This window comes from Budorcas taxicolor, chromosome 11 (genome assembly GCF_023091745.1).
Source record: "Budorcas taxicolor isolate Tak-1 chromosome 11, Takin1.1, whole genome shotgun sequence".
Classification (NCBI taxonomy): domain Eukaryota; kingdom Metazoa; phylum Chordata; class Mammalia; order Artiodactyla; family Bovidae; genus Budorcas; species Budorcas taxicolor.
The window spans coordinates 11093751-11120264 of NC_068920.1; the positions used below are offsets into that span (position 1 = coordinate 11093751).

Sequence of the window (26514 nt, forward strand, 5' to 3'; positions counted from 1 at the left end):
TGCTTTATTGACTATGCCAAAGCCTTTGACTGTGTGGATCACAATAAACTGTGAAAAATTCTGAAAGAGATGGGAATACCAGACCACCTGACCTGCTTCTTGAGAAACCTATATGCAGGTCAGGAAGCAACAGTTAGAACTGGACATAGAACAACAGACTGGTTCCAAATAGGAAAAGGAGTACATCAAGGCTGTATATTGTCACCCTGCTTATTTAATTTATATGCAGAGTACATCATGAGAAACACTGGGCTGGAAGAAGCACAAGCTGGAATCAAGATTGCCGGGAGAAATATCAATAATCTCAGATATGCAGATGACGCCACCCTTATGGCAGAAAGTGGAGAAGAACTAAAGAGCCTCTTGCTAATGAAAAGTGAAAGAGGAGAGTGAAAAAGTTGGCCTAAAGCTCAACATTCAGAAAATGGAGATCATTGCATCTGGTCTCATCACTTCATGGGAAATAGAGGGGGAAACAGTGTCAGACTTTATTTTTTTGGGCTCCAGAATCACTGAAGATGGTGATTGCAGCTATGAAATTAAAAGACACTTACTCCTTGAAAGGAAAGTTATGACTAACCTAGATAGCATATTGAAAAGCAGAGACATTACTTTGCCAACAAAGGTCCATCTAGTCAAGGCTCTGGCTTTTCCAGTGGTCGTGTATGGATGTGAGAGTTGGATGCTGACAAAAGCTGAGCAACTGAACTAAACTGAACTGACAGTGACATCGCTGACCAGAGTGTGTTTATTCCAGAGAACAACAATCTTCAGGTTCCTTTTACTCTGCTGTCAGAATGTCATCAGCAGACACGGTCTCTAACTGCAAGGCAGGTACTCAGGACCGGAGGTGCAGGCCTGCGAGGCCTGGATCCCACCCTCAGGGAGGCAGGCAGCCTCACGTGTACCTGCAGACTGCAAGGCTGGCTGGGAGAAAGGCAGTCCTGGCCATAGGGAAGCAAATAATGTGTTTATGAGGATTTTGTCTCTGGATCAAGAGCTCAAAACCGGCTCCAGATGCGTGTACAGTTTGTGTTTGATTGTAGTGACCTTTCCAGCGTTTGTCTCCTCCGCTTCCCTATCCCAGGAAAGTCAGAGAAACGTAGCGAGAAAGTGGAAGTCATCCCAGTCCAGTCCGTGACTTGGATCTTCTCCAAGAGTTTGGTGAGAATTGCTAATTAAACACAGTCACAGCTAACTTAGGAAAATACTAAATACAGCTCCATAAGACTAAACATGGAATTACTGTATGGTCTGTTTTTCTGTCAACAGACACAGATTTGTACTAATTCTACTTCTAGGTTAATATCCAAAGAATTGGAAGTAGGGTCAGGTATTTGTCCACTCGTGAATACAAATGTCCATTCAGCATTATTCACAACAGCCAAAACGCGGAAGCAACCCAGATAGCCATTGGGGAATGAAAGTGAAGTCACTCGGTCGTGGCCGACTCTTTGCGACCCTCTGGACTGTAGTCCGCCAGACTTCTCCTCCGTCCAGGGGATTTTCCCAACCCAGGGATCAAACTCAGGTCTCCTGCACTGCAGGCAGACTCTACTCTCTGAGCCACCAGGGAATCCTTGAATAAACAAAACGTGGTGGGTTTCTTTTTTTTTTTTTTAATATTGGAATGGAGTATTCTTCATCCTTAGAAAAGAATGATGTTCTTACACAGGCTACAGTAGGGATGCACCTCGAAGATATTATGCTAAATGAAATATGTCAGACACAGAAGAACAAATGTGAAGCGATTGCACCTACGTGAGGCGTCTGGAGCCATGATGTTCGTGGACGCAGGAAGGAGGAGGAGGTTCCCTGGAGAATGAGGGGTGAGCGTGCCGTGGCTCACAGGCTCGCCTTGGGGGACGGAGGGCTCTGCGCTGGGCGGTGGTGGTTGTCCATCAGTGTGGATGTACTGAGTGCCACCGAACTGTACACTCAAAAGCGATTAAAATGGTAAATGCCGTGTGATTTTGCCATAATAAAAAGTTATGTCCCAAATTATGTTTGCTAATATTTTATTTAGGACAAAAATTGTGTGTGTGTGTGTGTGTGAAGCACAGCTAAGCCGAAGCTGTTTCTCTGAGGGCTTTGACTGCCCCTTCCCCACGCCTGGCCTGGCAGCAGGAGTTCCAGTTGACAGACAGCCCTGAGGTTTTCCATAGGACAGGCAGGTCCAGAGGGGAGTTGCAGGCACCCTCTGACCTTCTGGATGAGGGCTCCGTGACCTCAGGAGGGCGGCTGAATGCTGGAGCTTGGTTTTCATGTTTTGAAACCGATTCAGTGAGACGCCCAGGACCCCAAGTGCCGACGGGCGCATGATGTCTGTCGTCCCCCTCCGCCTCCCCGTCGTGACTTCTTGAGACATTCCATTGATGACTGGCGTTTCCCCCTCTTGCTTTCTGGGAAGGATAGGGGGAAAGTGAGCAGTCGTCACTGAACGGGAAGCCATGTGACGGCAGGTGTAGACGTCTTCCGGACGTGGAGGTGTTTGCGCTTCTCCGTGACATGAACTGCGAACAGTTTCAGAATTGTAAACAGAACCGTTCGGCTACTGAGCTGTGAGCGTGGGAATGCAGTTCTGATCGGACCACGGTGAAGTTGTCGTTTCTCTCGACTGCCGGACTCCCCACTGGTTCCCCGACCCCGAGACTTTGCTGTCACCTCTGGCTCACTCGTCTCCGTGGCTGATCGAGAGGAGCACACGTGCTCGTGTGGGCTGTCCTCTGCGTCTCTGACACCCTGATCGACGCTTCACCAGCTCCCAGCCCCCTGCAGTCTTCCGGTCCGCGTCCTTCCCTGCTTGGTCTGTGCCACATGCTCGGTCTCTCGGTTTCCCTGTTTGTCTGTTCCAGGCATCTGGACGTTGACGACACTCCTCTGATGGGGAGGGACCATTCCTGCTGACTGGTCTCCGTCCTCTGACCGAGGCTGTTCCCTCTGGGGACCAGAGAGTCCCGTTAAGACGGAACTTGTGCTGGTCAGGCAGCGGGCGTCAGAGTCATGCAAGAGGATTGCCTCCCTGCCAGGGACCCCAGAAACCCCAGGTGGTGGGGAATGGCCCTGGGAGCATGGTTTTGAAGCTGCGCCCTGATGCTGCTGTGAATCAGTTTGAGAATCTGTGGACGGAGGGATGTTGCACTTCTCAGGTCAAGTGTCACACGACTGAACCTCACAGTTGAGAATCTTTGGTTTAATCAGGCTGATGTCATGTGGGTTTCAGGAAATTTAATTAGCTAACATTTATTTAAAATTGCATAGTCTTCATTAATTGCCGCTTTTTCTCGCAAAACAGTATTTGTCTTTTTAAACCTCCTCATCGCTTTTTCATACTTAATATTCCTAGATTGATTCCCTCCAGAAACAAAATATCAACTGAAGACGTCACAGCTTGTGTCGGTTTTGCCGTCGGTTTTCAGAATGATTCTTAATTCTGATACTCGTAGACTTTTAACTAATCCACTTCACTGTTTTCCATTTACCTGCCTTCATGTATCTCTGGCATTCATGAGCTGTTTAGTCATTTCAAGGAATTCTGTGTGTGCTTCATACACTACAGCCACTTTTTTGCACCCTCCATCCTTTGGTGTTCTTTTCCTCTTTAAAGATAATGAGTTAATTGCGTACAGATGCTGTGTGCGCGTGGCTCCTCAGTACAAAGTTTCGGAGCCCCCCAGGCTCAGTATGGCTCCAGTGCATCTCAGGAAGCGGGGATGCAAGTGGTCCTGCCTGCATCCTGGAGCATGTGGTGGTACCTGATTGATTCCCAAGAGGGGATGTCAGAGACACGAGAGAGACACGGCTTACAGAAAAACCGGAGTATTCACCTGAGGTGTTTTTATTTAAGTTGACGTTTTAAAGTTTCTCATTTTGTAGGAGAGGTACTTTTATGAAAGGTTGGAGGCCCACTGTTGGGGCCTTGGAGTTGGACACAGGCAGTGAGTGTGTGAGCTGACTACAGCTAACACAGCTAGTTATCCAGACTAGAAGGCAGAGACGTGGTGAGGCTGACGAGGGTCAAGCAAGAGGAGAAAAACTCGACACGGAGCAGACAGAGCAGGGTGGAGGTGCCGGACGCGATGTGGGCGTGCAGGGCAGCCGAGACCCCACGCATCTCTAGCCACCGGTCAGGACAGGCGTCCTTCTCTCCCCTCCAGCCACCCGCCTCCCAGGGTGGTACCAGCCAGGGGGAGGGAGACGCCGGTGATGCTGTTGAGAAGGCGGGAGGCTCCCGGACGCGGTGCTGCGCACTCCGTGCTCAGGCGTGTTCATCTGTAACGTGTGTCCCGACTGTGCTGGTTACCCTCCTGCTCCGAGGAGTCGGTTCTTACGGCCCAGAGCTGGCGAGGGCCCAGGGGGCTCAGCTTGGGGGCGGGGGGCACACTGAGTTGGAACCAGGAAGTGCAGCCCAAGCTTTCTCACGATGGGCGTTGGGTGCACGGGTGCTCAGATTGTTCCTGATGGACCAGTCAGGTTGCAGCAAGCCTTCGAGCAGCACCTGCTGTGTGTCAGTGTCCCCTGTGAAGACCGCCCAGAGCCAGCCTGTGAACCGTAAATCCGGAGAGCCCCGTGGGCCGGGACCGAAAGGGAAGGAGCTGGAGGGGAGCCGTGTACAGTGATTGATAAAGGGCTCCTTGCACGTGTTGTGGAAGCAAGCGGTGAGAAGGCTTAAAGCCTGCCTACCTTTAGTTCATGGTCACTTGAAAAGTTTTCTCTCCATGAATTCAGCATGCAGATTACCTAATCGGAATAAAATGATAGGCTTTTATATTGTTAGATAGGACTGGGTGCAGTGAGAGTGTAGCTAACAGCGTTTTGAAAAGTCAGACTCGGTAAAGGAGGGCTGAGGGTTCTGTCGACTCTGTTGCCGGCTCTCTGGCTTTAGATCACAGAGAGGGATGGCCGCGACTGTCCGAGACGCCCAGGCCCTCCTCTTCTTCCGGCCGCCTGGGCCGCCTCGCCTCCCGTCTGCGCGCCGGGTCAGCCTTTGCCCGTAGCGTGGACGCAGCCTCCAGGCAGATGGCTGGTGAGTCAGCGGGCTCACTGTGTCCACCTCGGTCCTCGCTGCCCAGAGTCCGCTGTCTGAACCGGTCGTGTGGTGGGTTTTGTTCCGTTTTCTGGGTCTCGTGGGCCAGTGAGGAAATCCAGAGACTGATTCTCTTATGGTTGGAGCACGTTTCATTTTTGAAATACACTTTCTGAAGCAGTGAATTTTAACAGGTCAGCAGTACCTGTTTGAGAGTATCTCTTTTGCCCTTAGGATGTTTTAAAATAAAACTTTTTTCAGGGGCAACACTAAAATGTGGGTTTTCCTGGCTGGACTTCACGCCAGTGCCTCCTAGGAAAGTGGCTGGTGGTTTCGGCGCCGGCCCCCCCAGGAGCTGTCGGCTCCTGCATCTCCGTCAGTCGGGACTCAGGTCTGAGGCGGGCCGCGTGTCGCACGGTCTATGCCGTGGGAGCAGCTCTGCCCGGGTCTCGGCGTCTGCCTCTTCACTGAGTCCTGAGCCTCGGCTTCTGCTCTGCGGTGCGGCTTTCCGGTCCCCGCTTGTCCTGACGCCAGGTGGCCCTCAGACCCTGCCCTCAGAGCGGAGGGGGCTGGCTGAGGGGTGTTGGGGTTCCCTCCGCTTGTTTGTTCGGTCAGTGGTGACCACGTGTCCTGAGCACTGGGGCCGCATCAGTGAGCTCGATAGAGGGGACCCTGCCCTCAGGAGCTTGGCGGCATCCAGCCACGATTTGTTAGTAAGAGTCAGATGAGACAGAGCTGGGGTGAGGACTGGAAACACCAGAATGGGCTGGCACGTGGATGGTGCCAGGAGGGGCCGTGGACATGGGTCCAAGAGGAAGCGGCGGTGCAGCTGCCGTTGAGATGAGCAGAAGAAAGCAGCTGTCAGAACTCCAGGCCCAGAACGTTCCAGGCAGAGGGAAGAGCGAGTCCAGAGGCCCCAGGGGAGCGCAGGCCGGGCACAGATGTCAAGAGGGAGGTGGCCCCGGGCTGGCGCCTCTGCGCCCAAGGTCAGCCCTGCTGTGAGCACTTCTCCACCCAAAGAGGGCACAGCCACGAGGCCCTAGGGGTGGGCAGCAGAGGGTCCCTGGGGTGGAGGGCGCTCAAGCCCCTGGCGAGATTGCAGGGCCTGTGATGTCCACCGAGAGCCAGCAGGGTGTCAACAGGGAGGTGAAGGCCAGTTCAGCAGGGCTGGTCACACAAGCCAGCAGGAGTCCATGTCTGAACGTGCAGAACCACGGAGAGCTCTGTGGGACCTGCTGCCTCAGAGGTGCAGAGCTTGCTGCCAAGCTCGCGTGTCCAGGCTGGTGGACCTGTAGCCTGAAAGTCCCGCCTCTGTGGACAGGGGTCTCCAGGGGGCCCTTGGAGACGTGCGGAGCAGGGTGGGGTGGGCGGGCCGGCCCTGCGCCAGTTAACAGCTCGGGTCCTGACAGCCTGGCTGCTGTGCCCCCTGCACGGGTGAGCCGTGGGCGCCCGCCCCTCTGGGTGGTGTGGCGCCCGCGCCGTCCACTCGCCTCCCTTCCGTCAGCTCGCCCCCAGCACTCACGCCCCTTAAAACTGCACTGTAACAAGTGCAGGATAGGCTGAAGGTTAAAACAGAAGGGTACCTGACAGCTTCCTCGGTAAGACCCCAGCAGTGCCCCCTCGCTAGTGACCGCTGGTCAAACACTCTCCCGTTAGAAGTACTCGGCTTCTGAGTGCGTCAGCAGCTGACCCTGCAGGTTCGCCGGCACGTTGGAAGGCACAGCACAGCCCCGGGTATGCGCTGCGGCTTCAGCGGTAACATCCGAGGGTCGCTGGTGAAAAGCACTACAGACCATCCGTGCAGGGGACTGCTGAGCAGCCTCAGAAAAGCGCAGGGAGGCTGAGCTGAGGGTGGACGCCGGCGCCTGAGATGCCGTCGGGTGCGGGCGAGCGAGGCAGGACGCTGGGGCTCGTGCGTCACTGCGGGTCTGTCCGCGGCAGATGGGAGGGCGGCGCTCGCGTAGCACTTGCTGCTGTGTGTGGAGCCTGTCCCTGAGGAGACCTGGGAACCAGACTCCACGGCTGGGATGGTGATGGGTCCCTGGCTGACGGCGGGGCCTTTCACCACGCGGTTTTTTATTCTTGTACCGTATACGTATCACCGCTCCCAGATTTTCCCCAGAGTGAATCTGGTTTTAACTTCAGAAATCTCCAGTCCCAGCAGCTGAATGAGAGTCTGTCTGTTTCAGCAAGGGGATGATCTGACTTCTGAGCGTCCACTCACCAGTCCTCCAGCGGCTCCAGCTCCCTTTCACGTTACAGGAAACATCTGACTCGCAATTCATCATGTTCTTCTCAGAGAACCTCTCACTCGTCGAGTTAGCAAAGCCTCACCCAGCTGTCTTAGGTTTCTTTCCCTTCCTTCCTCCGCCCAAGGCTCTAGCACATTTATTACAAGGTTAGATGATACTCAGACAGTTCACACCAGTAGGAAGATAACTGCTTGCCGTAACGTTTGAACTCTTGTTTCAAAAATGACCCCTTTTGCTGCGCCGGGTCTTGGTTGCAGTGTGTGGGCTCTCGTTCCCTGACCAGGGATCGAACCTGGGCGCCCTGCACTGGGAGTGAGGAGTCTAAGCGGGGCGGGCCTTCTGGGTGGCGGGAAGGGGACGCTGTCTCCAGCCATCTAGGAGGCTCTTTGAAAATGCAGTGGAACCAGGACTGTGGACAGAGGCCCAGACCTCCCGTGCAAGAGCCCCAGGCGGCGCGGGGGCCGTGGGCCTGCAGGAGCCGGGGGCTGCTTCACACGCCTGTCCGAGGGGACCCTCACCCGGAAGCAGTCTCGGCTCAGTGCCAGACGGCCTTGGCTCTAGTAATATTTCTTTGAATCCGTTTCCTTTTTTCTTTCAACTTCTTGCGCCCAGGACATGTTCTCTGTTCTCGTTGAGTTCCGTTCTTCGAAAGACAAGTCCTGCAGCTTCCCCCCAGCTTGTTCCTCGCCATCTTTCTTTGTTAGGAGGGAAGGCTGAGGGCAAGCTCCTTCCTGTCAGACGTGCGAGGACAGCAGGCCCCTTTGAAAGCAGGCTCTGCAGAGGTTCTGGTCTCTAACCTTCTGGGACTGTCGGTCAGCCCTGGGTCGAGGGCAGGCTGGGGGTGGGTGCTCACTGCTGTGCTCCTGGGCTCCCACAGGCACCTCTCCGTTCATGGATGCGCTGACGGCCAACGGGACCACCACCCTGCAGACGTCGGTCACGGGTGTGACGGCCGGGAAGAGGAAGTTCATCGAGGACAGGCGAGACCAGCCTTTTGACAAGCGGCTGCGCTTCAGCGTGCGGCAGACAGAGAGTGCCTACAGGTACCGGGACATCGTGGTCCGGAAGCAGGACGGCTTCACCCACATCCTGCTGTCCACCAAGTCGTCCGAGAACAACTCACTCAACCCGGAGGTGAGCGCTGCTGCGGGGGCCGTGGGGCCGCCGTCTCCGGGCCCGCAGGCCAAGCCCCCGTTCCCCTGGGCACTCCACCCCACCCGCCCGCCCCAGGCCGGGTCCAGCTACGAGCAGGAAGGGCAGGGTCCCCCAAGCCCCTGCCTCCTGGCCAAGAGCCCCCCATCCACCCGGGTCAGGGGGTGGGCCTCCCTGAAATCACATGTGAGGTGTGTGCTCACGCCCCCACCTTGGGCTCCCAGAGCTCTCGGTTCAGGTGAGGTTAAGGCCCCCCGGGGTCCAGCCCTCCAGAAACTCACCCCACCTTCCTTCCTGTCAGCCTCCAGCTCCACGTGGAATGGAGCTTTAGCTGCGGTGATTCCTACACGGTTATTGCTGGTCGTTAAGTAGCTTCCAGGGGGTGAGGGAGACGGGTGCTCCCAGAGGCTCAAAAGCTTAGTTCTGTGACTTACCTAAAATCAGAGCTGTTTGAACCTGAGCTATTTCATGCTTAAAATTGTAAGTTCTGATAGTTCATGTCCCACTTGTGGATGGTAGGTCAGGCTTTCTCCAGGTGAAAGCTTGGGTGTTGGCCAGTGGTCAGGGGACACCAGGTCCGGGCTGGTCCCAGCACCTTGTTAGAACGTTGGTGTTTGTAAATGCTTCGCAGGGACCATTTTAAATGATTTGTGCCCACTGAAAATGCCTCCATGCTGTGCTTCCTCCTACTGCACTTGGGCACCAAACTTAAGGTTTCCGTCCCAAGAATGGGAGTCTGGTGTCAGAAAACAAAGCAGGACCAAACCAGCAGCTGCTTTGAACTGGCTGCATGTGCCACCTGCTGTCCAAACGGTAGAAATGCCAAGAGGATAGAGCAGAGCTCGCCCGCCCGGAGCCACGAGCACAGCGCTGCGTAGCGACTCAGATGCACACGTCCCCCGAGTTACACTCCGTTCCCGACGGGCTCTGTGATGACACTCGGTCCCCACTGTTCCCCACCCCCGGCTTCAGAAAAGAAGGAAATTGCGAGCCGTTCGGTAGACGGGGGCAGCAGTGTCAGGCGGTGAACCCGTTTCCGGTGAATCCAGTTGGGATGGTGCAGTGAGGAGACGCTCTTGGGTGCCTTTCAGGTGATGAAGGAGCTGCAGAGCGCGCTGAGCACGGCCGCGGCCGACGACAGCAAGCTGGTGCTGCTCAGCGCCGTGGGCAGCGTCTTCTGCTGCGGCCTGGACTTCATCTACTTCATCCGGCGCCTGACGGACGACCGCAAGCGGGAGAGCGCCAGGATGGCCGAGGCCATCAGGTACGCACCCCTGTCCACGGGGCGGCCGGCTGAGCCCGACCCTCCCTGCTGCTGGGGGTCTCCTCCCCTGAGATGAGAGATGAGTGATGAGTGGGATGAGGGGTCTCCTCCCCGGAGGATGGCTGAGGCCATTAGGTACGCACCCTGGTCCGCGAGGTCACCGGCGTGAACCAGACCCCATGATGGGTCTCCTACTCTGAGACCCGCTGCCAGCAAGAGTTAATACATCTCTGTCTATCCTGTGGGCAGCTTGCCGCGAGCAGGTAACCAATGTCAAGGCTGGCTCGAGCCCAGCACGTGTTGGAGGGGGGTGGGGTCTGGGGGGAGAGCCCAGGGTAGCACATGCTGGAGTGTCCACCATGTGTTCAGGGCTTGCAGTCCTGGAGTACAGACGCCCTCTCCTTCACGTGGTAACTTACATTTGGCCAACTCCGCAATCAGTCAACTAGGCTTTACGACACGCTAGTTCTATAACGTCACACAAGAAGAGTCCAACTCAATGGACATGAGTTTGAGTGAACTCTAGGAGTTGGGGATGGACAGGGAGGCCTGGAGTGCTGCAGCCCACGGGGTCACAGAGAGTCAGACACGACCAAGCAACTGGACTGAGTGTTCTTTTTAAGATGCAGACACTTTTGCCTCAGGTGGTGGCTGCATGTTTTCCCTGAGATCACAGTGAATTTCCACCTGACGGTGTGATTTGGGAGCTGGTTTGTCTGCCTCAGTTCCAGCCCCCCGCCCTGCCCTTACACGGCTCCCTGAGGCACCCCCTGTGCCTCCCGCGCCCCACCCCGGACAGGGTTGCCCTTGACCGTGGCACAGGCTTGTATTATTGGGATCAGACAGAGCTGAGGAAGAAAAATCAGCACCGTCTCGTGTGTTGAACCCCAGGTGCTTTAAATGCTTGTTTTCTTCAGCGACCCATTCCATTTCTGAGACTCCAGCACGCCCCACAAAAAGCTGGATTGGTCTTGTAGGGAAATGCCAAATCTTGCTTTAGGAAAATCCACTCAGTTTTTGTCTACATGATGTGTTTTGTTGGTGTGAAGTGAAGTTGCTCAGTCGTGTCCAACTCTTTGCGACCCCATGGACTGTAGCCCACCAGGCTTCTCAGTCCATGGGATTTTCCAGGCAAGGTTACTGGAGTGGGTTGCCATTTCCTTCTCCAGCGGCTCTTCCCAACCCAGGGACCGAACCTGGGCCCCCCGCACGGCAGGCAGACGCTTTACCGTCTGAGCCCCCAGCTCGGTGTGAAGTCCTGTTGATGCTGATCGACTTACCCTTTACCTTGGCTCATCTGCACTGAAATTCTTGCTTTGTGTGTGAAGTTGGTTTATACGCGCAAAGCTGTTACTGGGCATATTTCTTGTTTGTTTGGTTCTGTGGTGTCCTGCCTCAAATTCCTTAAATCTTTGGGCAGAGAACAGCACCACCGTGAGTTTTGAAAAGGAAGGTAGGAAATAGGAACAGGCATAGACTGTGAGCTTCTCACGTTTCTGTAGGGCTAACCCTGGCTGGGATTTTTGCTGGTAGCCAGTTTGCAGATTAACTGTGATAAAAATATTCAGCACACGAGTGATAAAGTTATTAGCAATCAATTTATAGCGTTAGGCTCTTGGAGTCCGGGGGACCAGGAGGAGCCGAGGCTTGAGGAGGGAGCAGAGCCCATGAGGAAACGAGCCCTTGACCCTGACCTTGTCGCATTCAGTCCCGGCCCAGACGCACTCGTGCAGGGGAGCTCGGCTGAGAGAGGCAGGAAACCGGCCCTGGATAGCTCAGTTCCCGTTTCCCCGAAGCATTTCTGAGGCTTACCGTTTGTAGGTGGTTTTTTAACTTTTTGGTGAGGTCTGTGGGATGGCAGATATTCTCCAAAAGAATGGATATTTTGATTTTGTTGAATGGTCTTTTTAAGCTTTAAAGGTCTTGCCTATAGCTCAAACGGTAAAGAATCTGCCTGCAATGCAGGAGACCCAGGTTCAATCTCTGGGTCGGGAAGATCCTCTGGAGAAGGGAATGGCAATCCAGAGTATTCATGCCTGGAAAATTCCATTGACCAAGGAGCCTGGTAGGCTACAGTCCATGGGGTCTCAAAGAGCGACTTCACTTTCACTAAAAAGTGAACTTTGTGGCAAATATAATCTCTCTCCTTCCCACTGTTCCCAGCATAGCCTTTCACTCAACTGAGAGGAAGCTGACGTTTAAATTCAGTGTGTTGTATGGGACACATCTGAGTGCTCATGCAGTTTTATTTTAAGGTTTAAAGTACGCTTGCTTTACACCCCCCAAAGCAGCAGGCAGGCGGTCCCGAGCGTCCAGGGCCCAGAGGCAGCTCCCACCTCTGGCAGCGCGGGGCTGAGCCCTCGTGTCTCTACTGGACAGAAAAGCAGTTGTGTGAACTTCTGTCTGGCAGCTTTTGTTTGTTTCTAACATGAAACGGATTTCTCTGCGGACCGTGCTCGCTCTGGCATGAGTCCCTAGCACGAGAAGCGATGGTGTCCGTTCCCGGGCCAGCTGGCCCGCTCATGCTGCTCCCGGGAGGGGCCCCGGGTGCAGAGCAGGCCATCACCCCAAGCAAGAGGAAAAGAAGACTCATCTTCTTGGGGGGGAGTTCAGCTCCAAACATTTCTCTGAACATACAACACGAGAAGGGTTAGTGCTGCGTGGAGAGTAATCCCTTCCCTTAACCATTTCTCCGTCAGTCACTCAGTCGAGTCCGACTCTTTGCGACCCCATGAATCACAGCACGCCAGGCCTCCCGGTCCATCACCAACTCCCGGAGTTTACCCAAACTCATGTCCATCGAGTCAGTGATGCCATCCAGCCATCTCATCCTCTGTCGTCCCCTTCTCCTCCTGCCCTCAATCTTCCCCAGCATCAGGGTCTTTTCCAGTGAGTCAGCTCTTCTCCTCAGGTGGCCAAAGTACTGGAGTTTCCGCTGCAGCATCAGTCCTTCCAGTGGATATTCAGGACTGATCTCCTTGCAGTACAAGATTCTACCATTGCTCTCTAGAATCTTTATTGTTACACTGGTTTGATCCCCTCTTTCTTGTGAAGCTACCGTCCCTGTCCGTGGCTTCCAGTCATGAGTATTGGAACCGTCTCCACTTTGCCCGCGTTCATAGGAGCAGCTGAATGCAGGGCCACTTGGGGAAGATGTCTGCTTTAAGTCAGGGTTACAGTTTGGCAGTTGCTTTGTTGACAGTCGTCTGTAACTGAGCATAGACGATGCATTTCCGTCACGGGTTGTTGATCTAGAATCCTCAGAAGGTGGCAGAACTGAATAGCTTCATGGAGATGGTCTGGGATTATTTCAAGGACCTATTTTAGAGGTTATCTGGCTCTCTTTGTGTCCTTGAATCCCAGGGTGATCGTCCTGACAGGACCCCACGCTCTCATTCATTGGCATGAGTTAATTCTCAATCCCCCCAACCTCCAGGGACCCTGAGTGGGCTGAGGGCTGACTCCAGAGGCCTTGGAGAACAGTCCCCCGAGTGAGTTGTGCAGCTGCCAAACACTGAGGGCCCCTCTCCCCACTGTATACACACCCACCCACCCCGCCACGCCTCATCCTGCCAGAAATCCATGGCCCCTCATGTTTGTGTCTGCGGAGGAGGGGAGACTGCACGCTAAGTCGTGACTTTCAGAGCCCATCTGAACAGACTAAATTGCTGAATTGTAGGGAGTAGCACCCAGACTGAGGATCTGGAATTCTGTCCTTCTGAGCTAGAGCTCAGACAGCCTTGAAGGATTATCTTGTATTCATTTCCAGTGTATTTGTCCTTCCCTTCACTGTGTTCAGTCTTCACGAGACGCAGCCTCTGAATGCAGTTAAGATTCCGGCCCTAAACTGAAGAGCAGCCCATCTTTCCAGCCTGATCCTAAAACAGAGGCCAGTGGCGTTGTCTGGGCTGAGACCCTCACCCCCTGTGTGAGGGGCCCAGGCCCCCTGGGAGGCCTGCTCTATGGTTGTCGCGAGTGGCGGGAGGTGCTGTGCAGACGTGTGTCAGGCTGGGGGATGCTCTGTTGGGTCTTACACCAGCCGCTGAGCATCTCGTCTCTGTGTCTGAATCACTCCGTCCGGTCCATATAAACTCAGGAATGCCTGTGTTTTCAGTTTATCAGTGAGCTGTCTGAAGTCACAGACCAAGTCCAGACTCAGGCCCTGAGGCTCCTGCCTGATCCCAGGCTGTCTGTGTGGCCCCGCACCCTCTTTCCTGCGGGAGAGCTGCTGGACTGGTTTGCAGCCTTTCAGGTTTCCTGGGCTCCCCCCTGTCATCAGGGGAAGACAGGGTTCCTGGAGCCCAAGCTGAGAGCGCCCTCTGCTGTGCCGCTCCCTGGGAATTCGCGTGGGTCCTGTAGCGACAGCTGCCTGCCCAGCCTCTGGGACGCCGCTCAGCCTTTGCAGCACAGCGGTACAAGCCAGGGCCCTTTGCAGCCAGAAGGCCGTCAGAACCGCCAGTTACAGTCAACGCACATGGCCTTGACGTCTTAATGTACTGAATTCCATACAAGTAGATTTCTTTCTGTTGCCCACATTTGCAGTGTTTTGAGTAGTCCCCCATTTGCCTTCTGTTTTAGAAACTTTGTGAACACCTTCATTCAGTTCAAGAAACCTATTATCGTAGCCGTGAATGGCCCGGCCATTGGGCTAGGAGCATCCATCCTGCCTCTCTGTGACGTGGTCTGGGCCAATGAAAAGGCGTGGTTCCAGACGCCCTACACCACCTTCGGGCAGAGTCCAGACGGCTGTTCCACCGTGATGTTCCCCAGGATCATGGGAGGAGCATCTGTGAGTACCTCTTGTCAACACGGCGTCCTGGGAACCGTCCTTGGTTGCTGCTGCTCTTAACCGTGTACAGGTGTCCCTCTGGGCAGTTCCCATCGGACACTCGTGTCGTCCAGCTCTTGTCCTCATTCGTGAACCCGTGGGAAGTTGTCATGCTTTGGTTCATAGCATGTTTATTGACACTGTTTGGCATTATTTCCTAGAGGCCCTCCTTCCATGAGGCACCTCCATGTCTGCATAATTAACGCTGATCCTCCCCAGGAGTGAATACCTGGTCTGTAACCCAAACCACCGAGACTTTGCAGTGGAAAGGGCCTTGACCTGATAGCCTGGCAGCTGCACTTCTGAGGGCTGCCTCGGGCCGAGTTGCCAGGTGCTTCCGCACAGAATTGCTCTGCCGCGTGACCCGCCGCACCAGGAGTCTGGGCTGTAGCTCTGTACCTCTGGAAAGGATGTGTTGCGGTCCTCGCTCCTGGAGCCAGGGCAGGAGGCGGAGGCAGGCGGGGGGCTACCGAAGCTGTGAGGCAGCCCCTGACCCCACGAGGAGCTCCGGGGCACCCGCCGTGGACCAGAGTGGCTGGTGGCTTTGTGTGTCATTGCTGAGTGCAGGCTCCAGCTTTGCCCTTTGACAGAGTCCCTGGGGGTCCAGGCAGCTGTCCTGATGGCTTCTGGCAGCTGGGCAGCCAGGGACGGGGACGGCCGCTCCTCTGGGTTCAGAACTTGCCTCCCCCTGCCTGGGAAAGACACAGAGGCGGCCTCAGGCAGGAAGCACCACCAGACGTTAAAATTAGTAGGTGGAAAAAGGGGCAGGAAATGGATGACCCATCTCCCCCTACCTGGCTGCCCGCTGTGGGCCTCGGGGGCCATCCTGGTGAGGCAGGGGGACACTGGTTGTTGCCCTTGGCCGTGGGCAGCGAGGTAGGACTGCAGGGTTCCCGGGCACCCACCTCCCTGGGCAGTGGTCATGGATCCGAGGCCCGAGGGACCCGCCACGCCCAGAGCTGTGAGGAGAGACGTGTCTTCGGGAGGGGCAGCCACACCTGCCCCCTGGGTCCCAGCCTGTGGGGACCTGACCCCCATTGCCCCTGGAGGGCCTCTCTGCCTGGTGCCGCCCGAGACCCCACCCACATGTCCAGCTGGAGGCCTCGCTGTGTCTGCTGCCCCTCGCGTGGTGGGCGCCCCCTGCCTCCCTGGCTCAGCTCCCTGCCCCCCCTCACCCAGGCCTGCCCCCAGAGCCGCGTGTCGCTGCAGCTTCGGATCTACAGCAGATAGACTGTAGATTTCTGGGTTAGTCTGTGTGGTTCTGCTCTACATGAACCTCTTAGATTCAGTAAGAGTCCCTGGCCAGTGGGCCACTCCCCACGGTGCTTGCTTCACCCTTGGGCACCATCTGAACTCGGAGTGGAGAGTTTCCAGGCTGGGTCTCCCTGCCGCCTCTCCCCGCAGCTCACACGGCCTCTGCTCTTCTTCCTTCCAGGCTAATGAAATGCTGCTCAGCGGGCGGAAGCTAACGGCACAGGAGGCGTGCGGCAAAGGGCTGGTCTCCCAGGTGTTCTGGCCTGGGACCTTCACCCAGGAAGTCATGGTCCGCATCAAGGAGCTCGCCTCCTGCAACCCTGTCGTACGTCCAGCTCCTGTTCCACCCTTTCTCTGCAGGGTGCACACAGAGCCAGACGCCGAGGCTGGGCCTCTGCACACAGCAGGAGCTAAGGGAGCGCAGTTAGACAGACGTAGGTGCTGAGAAACGTCCCGTGGAGGTGTACAAAAAGCATTCTTGCTAAATTCTTTACCGTTTCCAAAGCCTTGCATTTCTCCACACATTTTCTCCCCTCAGTGAACGTAGGTTTGTGTTTTGTTGGCATATATCCAGCACTTACTAAAGTGCATTTAGCAAATGACAGGGTGAAACGTTATTTCCTATTAACTGACACAGCTCCCTTGTAAACTGTCCCAGACATCACAACAACCCATTACAGAGAGTAAGTTCTGGTTAGAAGTCCCCTCAGTGGGCTTTCTCAGCGAGCCTCCCAGGAGTGGGCATCATTGCTGCCAGGGCAGGACCAGGGTGTGGGAGAGCATGGCTGTCAAGAAATAGCTTAACAGCCCTTTGAAGTCAAGTTGGCCCCGTACCCACAGTGGGTGAAATGTGTGTCACACACTCACCAGGCCTGGCGCGCATTAGGAGAAGGCGTTTGGTCCTCCTCTTGCCAGGTGGCTCCTCGGGTCTAGTATCTGCTTCCAGAAGCGTAGGGGCCGCGAGGCGCCAGCGCTTGCAGCCACAGTCCCCGCTCACTTCCTGCTTGTCGTCTGGCACAGGTGCTTGAGGAATCCAAGGCCCTTGTGCGCTGCAACATGAGGCTGGAGCTGGAGCAGGCCAACGAGCGGGAGTGCGAGGTGCTGAAGAAGATCTGGGGCTCGGCACAGGGCATGGACTCCATGCTGAAGTACCTGCAGAGGAAGATTGACGAGTTCTGACGGCCGGGCCACCGACCTCACCGCCGGGCCAGGCTCGCCCGGAGCGCCCGCTGGGAAGCAGGACTTGAGACAGCCAAGCTATTTATTGCCAAGGAGTTTTTAAGTACTGTAACTTTAAAATAAATAACTACAAAACTCCTTTGTCCAAACGTCATTCTTTTATACTTAATACACACACAAGTGTAGAAGTATAAAGGTGAGCTCTGGGTTGCTCTTTGAGGCTCTAAATTTTGTTATCTTCAGCTAGTACTGTATAAAGCGTGTTTTCTTGGTTTGGGTGTCAGAAAAAATGTTTGTTTTCCTTGTTTTTTTCCTCCTGCTAGAAGAAAAGAAAGAGGTGTTAGCCAGCCTCGCCATTCCCCACCCCAAATAGAAATATGGAAAGATACGAGATATGCCCTTATCTCTAAGAGGTCCAGAGCCTCAGAGATAGAAAATTCTAAATCAAATGGAAGACTTATCTTTTATGATATTTCTGATTAAACACCCACTGATGAATATACCCCTGAAGTAAAATACACCTAGGATTCATGCTGAGATTATCAACTGATTCTTCCTTCTTTTTTAAATGTCTGATTCTTACCCAGTTAACAGGAAGAAACCACTCTCTCTAGGGGAAAGCTTGTTTTGCAGTATTAGTGAATCACTGACTAGCTTCAGTATGGTATCTTAAGTTGTAAGTTAATCTTAGCAGGTTTGTAATTAGTTTTTCTGACCTTTTTGAAAAATAACTACACAAGTGCTTCTTGTTGCTGGGTGAGAACTACTACTTTATACACCGTTTTTGGTTTTCTATTTGCAGATATGATCGATGTATTACACCAAAAATAAAAGGTATTTTTATGTTTATAAAGTGTAATTTTTAGGTTCACTTAGAATATATTTTATTTAATAAGTTAAGATTCTTCTGGCACACTATTAAATGCAGAAACTCCTTTTTAAGAGAACTACCTTCTTACGTCGACGTTTCATGGTCTTGGTCTCCGCTTTCACGTCTTCACAATATACCGAGTTCAGGATGCTGTCCGAGAGTGCCCTGTGTAAATAGACGTCCGCATTCCCGCCAGGGGTGGGGGCGATTCCAGAAGCCTGTCCCCCCCGGCAGGCTTCTGAGCTTGCAATCATATTGAATGTATGAAGAGTGAAATAAAATCAAAACCTTATTTTTGTACAGTTTTGAAGTTTCTACTTAGAACCGACCACCTCCCGGCCTCGCGGAGAGCTTACAGAGTGTCAATCTGCCTTTACTTGGATTGGTTGGTGCAGTATTTTTGCATCTGTGGGACCTACTTTTTTCGTTCCGTAGTTTGAACTATATATAAACTGTACAATCTGTAAAGTTTTTATAGAATAAATATTCAGCTGTGAAAACTGGTTAAATAAAACTAATATTTCTTAACACATTTAAAATGTTTCTCTTCATTCTTTCTTCACTTCTAAAGTTTCTCACGTTTACTTTTTGTGTGAAGTAACAGGCACAGGCAGGCATGTCACATTTGTACAGTTGAAAGGAGCTGGACCCATCCACCAGGCGACCTCGGTACGCATAGTAATAATGAACATTCTCAAGATCATCAGCCATGATGCTGTAGAAAAACCCTGAGCTCACCCGTCACGGGCATGCCAAAAACAAGAACTGCAGAACTACCGTCTGTGAAAAAGCCCAGAACCTTCCAGAAACATCAACTACAGGTAGAAAGAACGGTCAGTGTGTAGGAGGGACAGTCACAACGTTGTCAGGTCCTCTGCCCCTCCGTGGGCAGCCCTCACCCTGGAGCGCAGTCAGAGTCTCCTAAAGGAGCAGAGTCAGCCCCGCGCTGGGCTCAGAGTCCGGGTGTCTGTGCAGCAGTCACTGGCAAGGTGCCTGGCTCAGGCCTACCTGCTGATCCTGGAGAGGTGGGCGGGGGGCACCCAGCGCTCACCCTGGGGCACGGACACTGGCAGTTGTCTAGACCCTGGTGCTGGCAGTGCGTTCAGATCCCCCTCCAGCTCACTGGCTTTGGGACCCAGCCCCTCCCTCACCCACCAGCCTGTGGGCACCAGGACTGAGATGCCACTGGCCATACGGCCCCACATGCCAAAGCCACAGCCACCCCTGGACAGCGCCCTGCCCACCTGAGGGCCTAGGACCTGGCCCCACACACCAGTGCACAGGCGTACCCCCGGGACCCCTGTGGCTCTGCAGCCAGAGGCCCAGCCCCCATGAGCAGCAAGCCTGCTTCAGCCTCAGGACCAGCCTCACCCAGCAGCAGGCAGATGCCAGCCCTGGGCACCCACAGCTCTGCGGGCTCACCAGCAGGCTAGCACCTGTCCTGGGACCAGCTGGGCCCCGAGTTCTACCCACTTGCAAATGAATAAACACAACTATCTGAAAATCTGTACAACACACAGGAACAGCTGGGGGAAGTGCATAGCAATACAAGCTTCAGGAACAGGAGAAGTCCCAACCTAACGTTCCACCTACAAGAACTAGAAAAAAAAAACAACCCTAAGTTAACATAAGGAAAGAAAGATCAGAGCAAAAAAAAAAAAGAAACTAAGCTAGTTCTTTGAAAAGATGAGATTCATAAACCTTTAACCAGACTCATTAAGGGAAAAAAAGCCCAAATCAATAAAACCACAAAATGAAAAGGAAGTTAACTGACACTGTAGATAAATGAGATAAGAGAATACTACAAACTATATAGCCATATACTATACCATATAGCTGTAGACGAACAACCTAGAAGTTGATAACTTCCAACATACAAACTTCTAAGACTGAAGGGAAAAACTTCCAAACTTCCAGGAGAAGATAAATATGAGGAGACCAATGAAGGAAATTTAATATTTTTTTTTTGGCCGTGCTGTGTGGTGTGCAGGATCCGAGTTCCCCAACCAGGGATCAAACTTATGCACCTGCATGGGAAGCATGGAGTCTTAACCATGGAACCGCCAGGGAAGCCCCATGAGAGTAAATTCTTAAATGTCGTCTCCCAAATAAAGTCCAGGCTTAAATGGGTTCACAAGTAAATTCGCCCAAACATTTACAGAACAGTTAACATCGGTCCTTGAACTATTCCCCCAAAATTGCAGAAGGAACACTTTGGAACTTACGAGTCCAATACCCTGATACCAAAACCAAAGATAGGACAAGAAAGAAAATTATAGGCCAGTATCACTGATGAACATAGATGCAAAAATCCTAAATGAAATACTGCCAAACCAAGTCCAGTAGTACACTAAGAGAATAATACACCATGATCAAATGGGTTTTATCTCAGGGATGCAAGCATTTTTCAATATCTGCAGATCAGTATTAAGCAGCACATTAACAAACTGAAGAATGAAAACTCGGATCATCTCAAAAGGTGTAGGAAAAGCAGCTGACAAAATTCAACATCCATTCCATGAAAAAACTCCAGAAAGTGGTTATAGAGGGAACAATCCTCAGCATCACAAAGGCCGTAGGTGACAAGCCCATAGTTAACATCACACTCGGTTAAAAAGCTGTAAGCTTTTCTCTGATACCAGGAAGAAGAAAAGGATGCCTACTCATCACTAGTGTTCAACACAGTACTAGAAGCCCTTGACAGATTCAGAAATAGGTGTTTTATGGGGACCTAATTAAAAGCTTCTGCACAGTGAAGAAAACCACTTAAAAAAAAACCCAAAGGAGTGGGAGAAACTATTTGCAAACATTATGATCAATCAGGGGTTAATACCTACACTACATAGAAAGTTCATACAACTCAATATCAAAAATACAACCAACCAGGTTTTTTTAAAAATAAGTGGGCAGAAGACCTGAATAGACACTTTACCAAAGAAGACACGCCGGCACGGAGATGCTCCACGCTGTTAACCAGAAAGTGCAGATCAAAGCCACAGTGAGGCATCAATCCACACCTGTCAGAGCGCGCCTCGCCGGGACGCCCCTGCTGGTCCGCTGGCTAAGACTCGGCTCCTAGTGCAGGGGACATGGGCTCATCCCTGGTCGGGGAGCTAGACTCCCACCTGCCGCAGCTAAGGGTGCACGGGCCACAGCTAAAGGTCTCATGTGCCGCTTTATGGACTATGCCAAAGGCTTTGTGTGGATCACAATAAACTGTGGAAAATTCTGAAAGAGATGGGAATACCAGACCGCCTGACCTGCCTCTTGAGAAACCTATATGCAGGTCAGGAAGCAACAGTGAGAACTGGACATGGATCAACAGACTGGTTCCAAATAGGAAAAGGAGGACGTCAAGGCTGTATATTGTCACCCTGCTTATTTAACTTATATGCAGAGTACATCATGAGAAACACTGGGCTGGAAGAAGCACAAGCTGGAATCAAGATTGCCGGGAGAAATATCAATAACCTCAGATATGCAGATGACACCACCCTTATGGCAGAAAGTGAAGAGAAACTAAAGAACCTCTTGAAAGTGAAAGAGGAGAGTGAAAAAGTTGGCTTAAAGCTCAACATTTAGAAAACTAAGATCATGGCATCTGGTCCCATCACTTCATGGCAAATAGATGGGGAAACAGTGTCAGACTTTATTTTGGGGGGCTCCAAAATCACTGCAAATGGTGACTGCAGCCATGAAATTAAAAGACACTTACTCCTTGGAAGGAAAGTTCTAGACAGCATATTCAAAAGCAGAGACATTACTTTGCCAACAAAGGTCCGTCTAGTCAAGGCTATGGTTTTTCCAGTGGTCATGTATGGATGTGAGAGTTGGACTGTGAAGAAAGCTAAGCACCGAAGAATTGATGCTTTTGAACTGGGTGTTGGAGAAGACTTTTGAGAGTCCCTTGGACTGCAAGGAGGTCCAACCAGTCCATCCTAAAGGAGATCAGTCCTAAATATTCATTGGAAGGACTGATGGTGAAGCTGAAACTGCAATACTTCGGCCACCTGATGTGAAGGGCTGACTCATTTGAAAAGACCCTGATTCTGGGAAAGATCGAAGGCAGGAGGAGAAGGGGACGACAGAGGATGAAGTGGCATCACCGACTTGAGACGCGAGTCTGAGTGAACTCCAGGAGTTGGTGATGGACAGGGAGGCCTGGTGTGCTGCAGTCCATGGGGTCGCAAAGAGTTTGACACGACTGAGTGAACTGAACTGAATTAAAAAAATAAAAATAGCTTCACTGCTTAGCAACAGGGGAAGGACACATTTCAAGAAATTCCTCCCCACCCTCCAGGGAACATTACGATGGCATCTCTGAAGATGCAGACAAACGGCAAACATCTGCTTGGTGGAAATGATACTGGATGATGTGAACATTGGTTTAACAGGGGCTTTTTGGTGGGAATGAAATCCTGAAGTTTTCTGAGTTAAAAGGACGCAAGGAGGCCTCCCCTGGTGGTCCAGTGGTTAAGGACCCACCTTGCAAGACAAGGAATGCTGTGCGGCCCCTGATCCGGGAAGCTCCCCCAGGCCCTGGAGCCACCAAGCCCGTGCACCACAGCTACTGAGCCTGTGCCCTGCAGCCGCGCCAGCCCGGGTCCCGGAGCCCAGGCCCCGCCACAAGGGAAGCTACTGCAGTGAGACACAATCGGACCACAGTGAGGCACAGCCCTCAATCGCTGCAGCTGAGAAAGCCCACATGCGCAGACCCACCACAGCCAAAAGGTAAGGTAAAAATAAATCAATCTTAAAAAAAAAAATTGACTTTATGATCTTAGAGCCATGTTGCATCCTTGGGTGACAGGTTTTTTTTTTTAAATAAGTGCCTCTCCTAAACAAAGGTTACGCTCTAATGAGTTTTAATATTAAATCCTATTTTTCTAAATTCTATGTTGTATTCTAAAACTGAACTTAAAAGAACTGAAGTCATACAAACTGTATTTTTCAACCACAATGGAATGAAATTAGATATCAATAACAAATTGAGAAAATTAAATGTGTGGACCTTAAAGATCACATTCCTACACAAAGAAAAAACTTTTACAAGAGAAAGTAGAAAAGATTTAGAGATAAGTAAAAGTGAAAACTATAATTATGTAATAACACCTATGTTAAAAAGTGGACAAGTAAATAGACAAGTCAATAACATCCACCTTAAGAAATTGGAAAAAAGAAAAGCAAACTAAGCCCAAAGCAAAGCAGAAGGAAGGAAATAAAGATCAGACCAAAAATAAGTCAAATGGAGAATATTAAAACCGCAGAGAAAAATCAAGGAGACTGAATGTTAGTTTTTTTAAGAAATTAGACTGATTAAGGAAGAAGAACACTCAATTACTAATATTAGGAGTGGGACAGGAGACAGTACAATCAGACTTACAGAAATAAAAAGAACTGTAAGGGGATACTATGAGTAACCGTACGTCCGCGAATCAGATAAGAAACAGGAGATGAGCTAATTCCAGGAAAGAAACTTGTGAAACGACTCAAGAAATGGACAAGCTGAACACACCTAGAGAGAGAGAGAGAGTCCGTAATCAAACATCTCACAAAGAAAAGTCCAGGGCCACTGGCTTCCCTCATGAGATTCTATCAAATCAGTACCTTCGTAAGTAGTGCCAAGAAACAGACGGAGCGCTTTCCAACATTCCGTGTGGTCTGTATTTCCCTAAAGCAAACACACACACACACAGATCTCACAGCAAAAAGGAAACCATAGACCCATCAGTTCAATTCAGTCGCTCAGTTGCGTCCGACTCTGCAACCCCATGAATCGCAGCACGCCAGGCCTCCCCGTCCGTCACCATCTCCCGGAGTTCACTCAGACTCAACGTCCATCGAGTCCGTGATGCCATCCAGCCATCTCATCCTCGGTCGTCCCCTTCTCCTCCTGCCCCCAATCCCTCCCAGCATCAGAGTCTTTTCCAATGAGTCAACTCTTCGCATGAGGTGGCCAAAGTACTGGAGCTTCAGCTTTAGCATCATTCCTTCCAAAGAAATCCCAGGGCTGATCTCCTTCAGAATGGACTGGTTGGATCTCATTGCAGTCCAAGGGACTCTCAAGAGTCTTCTCCAACACCACAGTTCAAAAGCATCAATTCTTCGGTGCTCAGCCTTCTTCACAGTCCAACTCTCACATCCATACATGACCACAGGAAAAACCATAGCCTTGATTAGGCAGACCTTAGTCGGCAAAGTAATGTCTCTGCTTTTGAATGAATATGCTATCTAGGTTGGTCATAACTTTTCTTCCAAGGAGTAAGCGTCTTTTAGTTTCATGGCTGCAGTCACCATCTGCAGTGATTTTGGAGCCCCCCCCCCCCAAAATAATTCTCTACAAAATAATCTGGCACCATATAAAAATTTTACACTGTGACCAAGTGGGATTTATGCTCTGAATGCAAAATTAGTTCAACGTTAGTTCACAGATGGCTTTGCTAACCAAAACAATGTAATGTGTGATACTGCGCTGTGTAACCCAATACAATACATGGTGTTGGTAAAAGAAGGGTAGAACCATATGAGCATCTCAAATGCAGAAACTGCACTTGAAAACCCTAACAGCCACTGTAATGAAAACGCCCAGCAAACGTGGGATAGAAGGGGTTTCTTCAACGTGATAAAGGCCATCTCTGAAAACCCCACGGCTGACATCAGACGCAACAGTGTGAAAGCTTTCACCCTAAAATCAGGAACAAGAGAAAGATGCTTGTTCTTGCCACATCCATTCAACACTGTATTAAAAGTTCTAACCAGGACAATTACATAAGAAAAAAAAGTATTGCTCAGCTAGAAAAAAATAATGAAATCTCGCCATTTGTGACAATATGGATAAACCTCGCAGGCATTGTGCTATGTCAGAGAAAGACACTCTATGGTCTCCCTAGCATGTGAGATTCAAAATAAGACCATGAAGCTCACAGACACGGAAAACAGACTGGTGGTTTCCAGAAGGTGGGGGGCTGGGAGGAGTGGTTGAAATGGATGAAGGGGGTCGAGAAGTATAAACTTCCAGTTATAAAATGAGTAACTCATAATGTGATGAACAGCATGGCAAATCCAGCTGATACTGTATTGTGTGTTTGAAAGTTGCCAAGAGAGAGGAGAAGGTTGCAAGATACAAAATCGAGACACAGAAACCAATTGCATTTCCAAATATTAGCATAAACAGTCTGAAGATGAGATTAAGAAAGCAATTCCATTTATAATAGAATCAAGAAGAATAAAACTACTAGGAATAAATTAGCCAAAGGACGGTAAGACTTGTGCACTGGAAACAGAACACTGCTGTAAGAAATTAAAGGCACCTAAATAAATCAAGACATTCATATGGATTGGAAGACCTAATATTGTTAAACTGGCAAAACTAAACTCATCTACAAATTCAGTGACATCCCTATCAAAATTCCAGCTGCTTTTTTTTTTGCAGAAATAGATAAGCCTGTCCTAAAATTGATATGAAAACGCAAAGGATCCAAATTAGACAATTCAATCTTGAAAGTGAAGACAAAGTCGGAAGGCTCACACTTACCAGTTTCAAAACTTACTGCAGGGCTACCGCGATCAAGACGGAGGCTCTCTGATTCCCCCTCCTGGGGCTGCCTGCGGAGGGCTGTATGCTTGGGAGAGGCTGTGCAAGTGATGGTGAGTCAGAAGGGTAGATTTCGTGTATATGCATTTGTCTGCTGTAATTTTTATATATATATTACACTTGCTGCAAGTGTACAGCTCATTTCTGTTGTAAAACATTAAACCATTTTCCAAGTGTAAAGAAAACATGATAGTGTCATACTGGCATAAAGAAAGACATACGGATCAATGGAACCAAACTGAGAGTACAGAAATAGACCCTTACATCTGTAATCAGTTGACTGTCAACAAGGATGCCAAGACCATTCAATAGGGAAAGAATAGTCTTTTTAACAAATGATTCTGGGACAAGTGGATATTTCATGCAAAGGCATCAAGTTGAACTCACCAAAAACAAAACCCAAAATGGATTAAAAGACCAGAACTAGACTGGAGCCCCACAAATATAAAGCTTTCAGAGGAGACGTAACTCAGGATCCCGAATTAGGCGGTGATTTTGTAAGATACGACACTGAAAGCCCAACCAAAGGAAAAAACCAAGCTGGACTTCATCCAAAATTTTAGACTTTGTACTTTAAAGAGCACGACCAAGAAAGTGGACAAGACAACTCACAGAATGGAGGAAGTATTCACAGTTTATACATGTGATGAGGGCCTGGTGCCAGCGTATATACAAAAACTCTCAATTAAACAGCAAAGAGACAACATCATTTAAAAGCAGGCAAAGGATCTGCACAGACATTCTCCAACAATATACAGTCCGTAAGTACACAAAAAGATATTCAATGGATCATTCATCACTGTTGTTTAGCCACTAAGCCGTGTCTCTTTTGCGCCTCCATGGACTGTAGCCCGGCAGCGCCTCTGTCTGTGGGATTTCCCAGTCAAGAACACTGGAGTGGGTTGCCGTTCCCTCCCCCAGGGGACCTTCCCAACCCAGAAATTGAACCTGTATCTCCTGCATTGACAGGCGGATCCTTTACCACCAGGGAAGCCCCCATTAGTCGTTAGGGAAGTGCAATCAAATCCATATGACATACCACTTCACAACACTAGAATGGCCGTAAGGGGAAAAAATGGAAACTAACAAACGTT

General features: G+C 51.1%; 1 protein-coding gene across 1 annotated transcript in view; it reads left to right on the forward strand.

The window, feature by feature from the left end:
- CDYL (chromodomain Y like) overlaps window positions 1-18320 on the forward strand; it is a 96479-nt gene extending 78159 nt beyond the window's left edge. Inside the window, exons 3-7 of the mRNA XM_052648347.1 lie at window positions 8156-8412; window positions 9522-9694; window positions 14273-14483; window positions 15958-16101; window positions 16797-18320. Of these exons, the coding sequence (XP_052504307.1) occupies window positions 8156-8412; window positions 9522-9694; window positions 14273-14483; window positions 15958-16101; window positions 16797-16955 (944 nt within the window). The 3' untranslated portion in view covers window positions 16956-18320. The remainder of the gene's footprint in view (window positions 1-8155; window positions 8413-9521; window positions 9695-14272; window positions 14484-15957; window positions 16102-16796) is intronic.
- Window positions 18321-26514: the final 8194 nt, after the last annotated feature.